This window comes from Castanea sativa, chromosome 10 (genome assembly GCF_040712315.1).
Source record: "Castanea sativa cultivar Marrone di Chiusa Pesio chromosome 10, ASM4071231v1".
In the NCBI taxonomy this organism is placed as follows: domain Eukaryota; kingdom Viridiplantae; phylum Streptophyta; class Magnoliopsida; order Fagales; family Fagaceae; genus Castanea; species Castanea sativa.
In genome coordinates, this window is record NC_134022.1 from 34,398,141 (window position 1) to 34,408,513 (window position 10,373).

General features: G+C 41.2%; 1 protein-coding gene across 1 annotated transcript; it reads left to right on the forward strand.

The window, feature by feature from the left end:
- The first annotated feature begins 1,045 nt into the window (after positions 1-1,045).
- LOC142612428 (uncharacterized) lies at positions 1,046-2,028 on the forward strand. Its single transcript, XM_075784525.1, has 2 exons — positions 1,046-1,531; positions 1,660-2,028. The coding sequence occupies exons 1-2, from the start codon at positions 1,046-1,048 to the stop codon at positions 2,026-2,028; spliced, it is 855 nt and encodes a 284-aa protein (XP_075640640.1).
- Positions 2,029-10,373: the final 8,345 nt, after the last annotated feature.

A 10,373-nucleotide genomic window follows, 5' to 3' on the forward strand; every position in this document is an offset into this window, starting at 1 on the left:
ATCATGACCCTCCAAATGTAAGATCCAGATGCATCTTTGTTAAGATATATAAAGCCAAGAAGCATCTGGATCAAGGGGAGGTCTGATTGAGAAAATGAGGGAGAGATAGAAAAACCATCTATTTTAACATCCTCCTCGGACTAAACCCGAGGACGAACACTTAGCAATTTCAAAACTATTTTTAATTGAATATTAGACATACAGTTCAGAACATCACTTGTTATTTTTGAACGGGTACTAAAAGGTTGGGCTTGCATCCCATCTCTAAAATTTAATTGTACGAGTGCATAGTAATAGGATTAAAACAATCACATTTCTATTTGATCTATTCTCTGCCCGCCACAATTGGCACCGTTTGTGAGAAAGTCTCCTGAGGTGCCCTTGCAAATATCATTGTTATGGCTGGTTCCAGACGTAGTGGATCGCTGGAGTCCATTGGCTCTCAACGTAGAGATCATTTTGTTAATCTCGAGCGAAGAAGGGATCATCATGAGGCTCATACTCATAGCCAGGGATCGCCCTCAGTTCACTCTAAGCGGACTGGACAGCATGATGCTAGTCACCTTTTGCATGACTAGCAAGTGCATAACTTAGAGAAGAAGGTTGAGCGGTTACATTGACATCTTCGTCGCCAAACTCAAATAAGGGAAAGTAGGAGCCCTTCTCCCAACCAGTATTCAAGCACTGGAAGTGATTGAAGTTACTGACCTAGAAGCAGAACTTCGCCTAGTGAATCGTTCACATCATTGTCTCAGCGCAATTGTGGATGAAAATTCCATCGTAGGAGGTCTAAAACTCCACCGAGAAGAGGCCAGAGGAATGATGCTATGGGAAAGGCTCTCCTTCAAATATCTTATTCCCTTTTCTCTCAATGTATTGAGCAAGCCGAGCTCCCTCGTCATTTTAACCAACCTATTTTCACCATCTATAATGGAAAAATTGATCATGTCAAACATGTGAGCCATTTTAATCAAAGAATGGCCATCCACTCAAAAATAAAGCCCTTATGTGTAAGGTTTTCCATTCGAGCCTTGGTTCGGTAGCCATGAGGTGGTGTGATAGCCTTGAGGAAGGCTCAATACATTCCTTTGAGGAACTAACAAGGGCCTTTGGAGCAAGATTTGTGACGTGCAATCGAGTCCCTAGACCTTTGGACTCTTTGCTCTCCATGTCTATAAGAGAGGGGGAGACCCTGAAGAGTTACTCTAATAGATATTGGGAGATTTACAATGAAATTGATGAGGATTTTAAGGATTTCACCGTACAAACCTTCAAAGTAGGCCTTCCTACACATTCCAACCTATGGAAGTCACTTACCATGAAACTTCCTCGAAGTATGCATCAATTGATGGATCAGATTCAGGAACATAAAAGGGTCGAGGACAGCCAGATCTCTAGCAAGGGTAAGGCTAAGGTTTTCACCAATGACCGGAGGGATAGTTCACTAGGCTGGTTCGCACCTTTCCAGCCGAGGAGGGAGTATTCTAATCAAGCCACCCATAATTTCAATGGTTCACAAGCGATAGATTCGGTATTCAAAAAACTAATCTATCAAGTGTTAGAAAAGATTAAGCATGAACCCTACTTCAAATGGCCAAATAAAATGGGAGGAGACCCCATCAAAAGAAATCAAAGTTTGTATTTTCTCAATATCATCAGGACCGAGGTCATACAATAGAGGATTGCAAAACTTTGCAGGCCTTCCGGGATCAGTTAATTAAAGCTGGTAAGTTGAAACAATTTTTGCAGCAACCAGATAGTCATGGAGGTCAACCCACGGCAGGGTTACAAAGAAGTGGAGCTCCTCAATCGTCCTTGGGAATGATAAACTTTTTTTTTGCAACTCCAAGACGAGATCCTAGCTCAGTTAGTGGGGTATTGTTGATGTCACCGCAAATGGAAGGACTTGAAGAAAAGGCACCATGTAAGAAGGCTAAGATTTTAGAGCAGCCTGTCATAGGGTTCTCCAAGGAGGATAAGATGGGAATGATTCAGCCACATGATGACGCCTTGGTGGTAACCTTGTGAATAGCGGGGTTTGATGTCAAGATGGTAATGATTGATCAAGGCAGTGGAGTAGAAATTATGTACCCAGACCTGTTTAAGGGATTAGGACTTAAACTTAAGATCTAGAAAAGTATGAAGTTCCTTTGATTGGGTTTGATAGGAACATTACTGTCCCAAAGGGTATGATTCGACTCCCTATGCAGACAGGGAGTAAGGTGGAAGGTGTAGATTTCATAGTGGTGGATGTTTTTTCCCCATACAAAGCTATCCTGTCTAGGCCGTGGCTACATGCTATGGGGGCAATTTCATCCATGTTGCATGTTAAGATGAAATATCCTACCGAGAAGGGTGTGGCCGAACTGTCAGGATGCTAGTCAGTGGCAAGACAGTGTAAGGTGGCGATGATTGGACATTGTGGTGTTAAGGTTGACTCTGCAGAAATGGGGACGACATTCTAGCAATCACATCTCGAGTTGCTCGTCTCCTCAGATAGTTCGGTATCATGTGAAGAACTAGAAAAGGTTGTTATTGGAGATGATATAGATAGATACTTCCAAGTTGGGGTTTAACTCTCAATAGAGGATAAAAAGCAATTGATCAATTTTTTGGAGGATAATTTGAATGTTTTTGCGTGGAGTGCGTACGAAGCACTCGAAGTTGATCCCAAGTTTATATGCGACCATTTAAATGTTAACCCCAAGGTTATCCCGAAGAAAAAACTACATCGGCATTCATCTAAACAACATGCCAAAACTATGAAGGACGAGGTCTATAAGTTTAAACAGGTTGGAGCGATTAAAGAGGTTTTTTTACCCCGAATGGCTGGCCAATACTGTAGTGGTAAAAAATAAATTTGGGAAATGGCGAGGGTGTGTGGATTTTACAGACCTCAATAAGGCCTATCTAAAGGACCCATTTCGTATCTCAAGAATAGATCAATTGGTTGATGCAATGTATGGACATCCTGGGATGAGTTTCCTAGATGCTATTCAGGGCTATCACCAAATCCCGTTGGCTTTGCCAAATCAAGAGAAAATAGCAATCCTTACTCCGACGAGAAATTACCATTATAGAGTAATGTCGTTTGGCTTAAAGAATGCGGGATCCATGTATCAAAGAATGGTGACTAGAATGTTTGAGAATCAACTGGGGGAGAATGTGAACGCATACATTAATGACATGGTGGTAAAAAGTAAGGAAGAGTCCGAGCATTTATCAGACCTTGATGAAATCTTTGCAATCTTGAGAAAACATAAGTTACATTTAAGTGTTTCGAAGTGCTTTTTCAGGGTAGGGTCTGGAAAATTCTTAGGTTACATGATCACCTATAGAGGGATTGAGGTTAATCTCGATCAGATTAAGGCCATTCATGGTTTGCATTCTCCTCGAAATCCGAAAGAAGTTCAACGCCTTATTGGGATGACAGCAGCTTTGAATAGGTTTATATCAAGGTCCGCTGAGCGATGTAGGCCATTCTTTTAGCATTTGCATAAGTGGAAGGATTTTTCATGGTTCGAGGAATGCAATAGGGCTTTTGGGGAGTTGAAGGCATATCTTGCTCATCCACCAGTTTTATCTAGGCCAGAGAAGGGAGAAGTTCTATATGCCTATGTGGCTATTTCCCAACACATAGTGAGTTTGGTTCTAATACGGGTAGATGAAGGAATTTAGAAACCAGTATATTACGTTAGTAAATCTCTTTAGGAGGTCGAGGTCAAGTATCTCCATCTGGAGAAGGCAATTCTTGCCATCAGCCATGCCACCAAGAAGTTACCGCACTACTTCCAACTCATACCGTGGTTATCCTGACTCAGTTGCCCTTACAAGCATTGCTTCGAAGATTGGATTATATTGGACGGGTGGCAAAATGGGGAACTATGCTCGATGCATTTGATATTAAGTATTTGCCCCAAACGGTTATGAAAGGTTAAATTCTGGCAAATTTGGTAGCAGAGTTTACCGAAGAGTTGATTGACTAGAGGGAATCAAGCAGGCCTAAGGAAGCAATGAGGGTGAGTTCAGTGGTAGCTCAGTCGGTATAGCAGTTATTCGCGGATGGAGCAACCACTAGAAGGGATCAGGGATAAGAATTGTGATGATTTCGCTAGATGGAGTTACTTTAGAAAAATCTTTGAGGCTTGGCTTGGCTTTTCAGCAACAAATAATGAGGAAGAAGACGAAGCTTTATTAGCAAGAGTGATTGCTATGCAAAAACATGGGGGTAAGATTGTAAAGGCGTATTGTGATTCAAGACTCATTGTTGGGCAGGTTCGGGGTGATTTTGAGGCAAAAAATTTAAGGATGCTCTAGTACTTGAATCAGATTAAATGTTTATCAGGGGTTTTCACTCTTTTACTCTTGAACAAGTCCCTCGAAGTAAAAACTCTCACGATAATTTTTTAGCGACTTTAGCCACTATATGTAGGGAGATTCTCCCCATGATTGTACTTATGGAGGATTATGCATTACTAGCTTATGATATACCTGCTCCAGTTGGAGTTCATTTTTCGCGAGTAGGCCCTAGTTGGATAGATCCATTGGTTACATTCCTCAAGAGTGGAATATTACTCGAGAACAAAACCAAGGCGGAGAAGATTCGTAGGAAGGCGCCAAGGTTTTGGTTATTCGAGGATCAAAAGTTATATAAGCGCTCGTATTTAGGACCGTACCTACTATGTATTCACCCTGAAGTAATAAAAATACTGCTGGAAGAGTTACATGAAAGAATTTGTGGTAGTCATACGGGGGGTAAGTCACTTGCCCATAAAGCTTTAACACAGGGCTACTAGTGGCCGAGCATGCAAAAATCTTCCCAAGAGTATGTTAAGATATGTGATCAGTGTCAGAGATATGCTCCCAACATCCCCCAACTAGGGAGAGTACTAAACCCATTGAATAGCCCTTGGCCTTTTGCACAATGGGGGCTGGATATTGTTGGGAATTTTCCTAAGGCAACAGGGAATCAAAGGTATCTCCTCGTTGCTACTGATTATTTCACCAAATGAGTAGAGGCTGAACCATTGGCAAACATCCGAGATCAAGATCTGAAAAGATTTGTGTGGCGAAATATTGTGACCAGGTTTGGGGTACCGAACACTCTGATCTCGGATAATGGGCTTCAATTTAATAGTAAGGCCTTTCGAAGGTACTGTTGCGACTTAGGGATAAGGAATAGGTATTCCACCCCATCGTACCCATAGAGTAACAGCTAAGAAGAGGCCCCAAACAAAGTCATTGTGGATGTTTAAAAAAAAAAGATTGGAGGATGCCAAGGGAAAATGGGTGGACAAGCTACCCCATGTTTTGTGGACATATCGCATGACTCCTAAAAGATCCACGGGTGAGACCCCGTTTTCCATTACGTATGCATCTGAAGCAGTTATCCCTACAGAAACAGATTTTTCGACATTGAGGTCCAACTAACCCCTCGATAGCAGTAATGGACGACTTCTTTCCCTAGACCTCGACTTAGCCGAAGAGCGAAAGGAAGTGGCTGCAGTTAGGTTAGCGCAGTATAAGCAAAAGCTTAGGTAAGGATTTGAGAAAGGTGTAAAGGTCAAGGTGTTCATTCCAGGAGACCTTTTTTTATGAAGGGTGGTCGGGAGTATGAAAAATCCATCTTAGGGAAAGTTAGGTCCTAATTGGGAAGGGCCTTATCAGGTTGACATCGGTAGCTAGAACGGGGGCTTATTGGTTGGAAGATTTAGATGGAACTATAATTCCCCGACCATGGAATGTAAATAATCTGTGAAAGTATTATTTTTAGTTTCAAAGTTCTATAAATAGTTATCTATTTATATGCAATCAGGTGTATTAATCGGTGCTATTGTTGTCGTCTTGGTTAAATATGTACTTAGCATATTATTTAAGGTTAAACAAAACCTCGGCCAGGTTCGAAACTTCGGCCGGATCACCTGCCTTGGGTAAATTAACACTTAACTTATTATTAAATGTTAAACAAAACCTCAGTCAGATTCGATTACTCGGATCACTTGCCTTGGGTAAATTAACACTTAGCATATTATTAAATGTTAAACAGAACCTCAACCAGGTTCGATTTCTTAGATCACCTGCCTTGGGTAAATTAACACCTAGCATATTATTTAATGTTAAATAGAACCTCGACCAAGTTCGACTCCTTAGATCACCTGCCTTGGGTAAATTAAGACCTAAGTTTGTTATTAAAAAATGGGAAGAGCCCAAGTTAAATTTGATTCTTCGAGTTTCCTACCTTGTGTGAAACAACTCTTGGTGTTTTCCTCAACATATTCTTTAGGTAGATTAAGTTGGTTAAGAATGCACGAGTGTATGTGGTTACACATTGGGATGTAGCAAAGTTAAGAAAAAGTAAACTAGATAGTTCACAACATATATTATAGTAAAGACAAAGAAATTACTGTTTAGGTGACAGAAAAAATATGAAGCAAGGACTTAGCAAAGGATTTTTATTAATAGGTGCAAACTAGTTTACAAAAAGAAAAAGTAGATAAGACGGCCATAATACTTAAGGTTGCACAAAAAAAAAAAAAAAAAGAACAAAAGAACAAAAGGAAAATAACATAGTAGGATCTCAGCCTAGCATCTACTGTGTTCCTTGGGCCTCGAGTGTTTTTTCTTTTTCTGTTTCTTTTTCTGCCTCCTCTGTGAGTTACCCATCAGCAATAGGTTGCAACGCAAGAGGAGCTACTTCAACTGAGGTCGGGGCCTTTTCTAAAGAAGATGTCTTGGCTGCACTAGTGGAGGTTGGAAGAGTAGTCGTGCTGGACTTTGGAGGTTGGTTCTTAGTCGGGGTTGAGTGTGTAGGAGCAGTGGTGTTAGTAGGGGGTTGAGTAGATGTGTGCACCTTAATGGCTGGGGTATAAGACACCTTCTCTGGATTCCTCAGTTCTGAAGAAGGATCTACACCAGCAGCATTTAAAGCCTCAACCGAAGTCCAAAGACAGAAGCTTCAGCACACCACTAGGATCTGGGACTTAAGATGGGCCTCAGTTTCTTTTTGTCCCAGATCATACGCAGCCTGCTCGACCTTATTCATTTCTTCAATTTTTTGCTCCAACTCCTTGTTTAATTCAAAAATCTTAGCTCGAGCAATGGCGAGCTGACTCTCTGCCTCCCTCAAGTGGTGGAGCTGTTCTCAAGCTTGCCTCTCAAAGCTCTCTATCGAGGCCTCGATGCTTCTTCTGGCCTTGTCATACTCAGACATCTGGGCAGCATAGCGTGTGGACTCTTCCTCTTTTTTTCTCATAGAGGGCTTGATCAACCCATTCCTCGGCCACATGTGCTACCTGGGTGGCTTGGATATGTGCAAATGAGGAAAAGGTTACAAATTAGGTATATATAAAATTAATAAATTTGTAATAATGATAAAGTAACAGTAACAAACAGAAGAGGAAGGAAAGCGCACCAGAGCTAGGTCCCTCTTTAGGGACAAGAACATCTCGTGCTTCTTCAAGTTCCGAAGTTCAACCATGTATTTGGGAAGAAGAAGCGCCTGCTCGAGTGAGTTGGCTACGTAGCCTGCCCTTCCATTATCGAAGTTACGAATTAAGGAGTCCAAGGGAAGGGGGCACCGTCTAGTACGAGTGGAGGGTTCCAATTCGGAATGCGGGATCAGTGTTCAAAGATCATCTCAAAACCCTCTCCCCCCCCTCCTTTGTTGGGGTCGGCTCATCTTCGCCACTTTAGTTTGCTCAAGAGGAGTCTCTTCTTGGATCTCTCCCTCCTCATTAGATCTCTTCCCTCCTTTTTTTTCCCTTTTTCACTTTTTGTCGGCCAGTTCGATTTACGGAGGAGGAAGGGGAATCAAAGTAGGGGGCCTGGGAACTATTGGGACTGCGGGAGTGGTAGTCCTAGCATGGGACTCCAACAGAGAAAGAAGGTTAGGCATCCTTTTTTCTAACACCATCGCTTCAAGTTAGTTCTCACTAACAAAAGTTGTGGCTAGCGTCGAACCAGATGCTCTGTCCTTGGTCTCATTTGGGCGATAGAAGACCTCGAAATCTTCATCGTGGACAAGGCTTTTAGTGCTTTCCTTCGGGGTGTTTTCCTCAACCTCTTCAAATTGTGTTTCTACTTCTTTGTTTGAGGATAAGACCTCCTCGATTAGTGGTTGAGGATCTTTGAAAGTAGGAAGATCTACAAGTTGTGTGCTGGCAGGGGGAGGTTTCCGAATAAAACCCTTAACAGCCACGTCGACTAAGGCAAGACACGAGACTATAGCTTTGATCATGTGCTTGGACACTTGGAAGCGGTTTAAGATAGGTATGAAACCAAGGATGATGTGAACTACTCGAAGTTGGTCGTCTCTATGTAGGAAGGTCTTGGATCTCAAAACTTGGTTTAGTAAATTGAAATTCACCAAACTTCGTCTCTTGGCAGTAGCTTTTTTGTCTAAAAACAAAAAGAATATTTGTTAGTCATCTGGTTAGGTGAAATCAAAATAAAATAAAATATAGATGAAGTATGTATAATTTTCTCCTAATTAACATAAGGTCTTAAAGACATCCCTAAACCATCCCACCTGGAGTGCCATCCATGGTTGGGCAATGAAGTCTGTCATGCCATTCCCCTGAAATGATGAAAAAATCATCATCCATGCCTTTGTTCGTCTCGGGGAGGCAAGAAATTAACCTAACGGTAGGAACCCTAGTTTTTAGGTAATACCTTACTTCATTATTCTTCTGGCAACTATAGACCCAATTTATGTCGTGGTGGGTGAGGCTTACACCCATCTTATCGTTTATCGCGTCTACACTACCTAATATCCTAAACATATTTAGGGCACACTGGGTAGGGCAAAGTCTAAAAAGGGTTAAAAAATCCCTAGTGACTTACCCATAGGAATTCTCATTCCTCCTTCAATAAAGGCTATCATAGGAATCACAATGGCTTTGGTAGGCCTTTTCTCATGCCATTCACCTAAGCTACAGTGCTGTATTGATACGTTACTAGGGATCCTATAGTATTTCTTAAATTCTTCTTAGTGCTCAGGATTATCAACCTAGTTAAAAGATCTACCCATTTTGGAAAGAGAAAAGATAAAAGAATAAAAAAGGAAGAAAATCTACGAATGCAAAAGAAGAAGGAAGATTTTTTTTTTTAAAACACCACTTACAAAATTTGGGAAGGACTCCTCGGGCGAGGTATCTGGAGTGAGGAATGATTTTTTGTTCTTAAGAGGAAGAAATGGAGACAAGAATCCCCTACCTTCCTCTATATTGGGGATGAAAAGGTGGCAGCAGTTTTCCCACTTCTTTGATGGAGGAATAGGGATCGTACGATGTTGATCTCACCATAGAACGTGGGGGACAGCAAGCCACCTACAACATTTATTGAGGCATTGTGGTTTCCGAAACGTCAAGAGCGTGCTTCAATCAGTTGAAGGGACGTTCTCATGTGGGATATTCTGAAAGCATGCCAGAAGTAATAGTCCCTAGTTGACAAAACCTCTCTCTCTAGACTTGGGAATAGAGAGTGAGGTTTTGGGGGGCTATTGTGTGGGGACGAGGATCCAAAGCTTTAATGAGGTTCATATGGGAGCAAACCTTGGAAACTGTAGATGGGTTATCCTCAAAAATTAGCCATGTGAGTTGTACTTAGGCTGAACAACCCTAATTAGTGAAGATGCCAAGGACACCTGCCTGACCTTGGAAGGTCGAGGGACAAGTCAAAGGGAGCACGACGAAATCCAAGGGGAGACAGAGGTAATTTGGTGTTGAGCATGGAAAAGAAGAAAAAGGAAGGACAAAGTTGTTATCCCCTCCGCATTAAATACATTGCAACCACTTAGCTAGCCATATTAAGGGAGAAATGACCTTGAATAGTGCCTTCACAGCTAATACCTTAGTGTAAAAACCTTCTAGTAAGGTCTTGATGGGATAAGTATCAGGGAAGTATGATCTTGACCCTCCAAATGTAAGATCCAGATGCATCTTTGCTAAGATATATAAAACCAAGAAGCATCCGGATCAAGGGGAGGTCTGATTGAGAAAAGGAGGGAGAGAGAGAAAAACCATCTATTTGTAACATCTTCCTCAGACTGAACCTGAGGACGAACACTTAGCCATTTCAAAGCTATTTTCAATTGAATATTAGACATACAGTTTAGAACATCACTTGTTATTTTCGAATGGGTAATAAAAGGTTGGTCTTGCATCTCATTTCTAAAAATTATTTGTACAAGCACATAGTAATAGGATTAAAACAATCACATTTCTTTTTTTATCTATTCTCTGCCAGCCACAACACGTATATTTAAAAATAAAAAAAAATAAAAAATAAAAAAAAAAAACTTCAAATTTTCGAAAGTTCATGCCTTAAACTATGAGCATGACCAAACAAATTTTTTTGAAAATTATTCTTTTGCA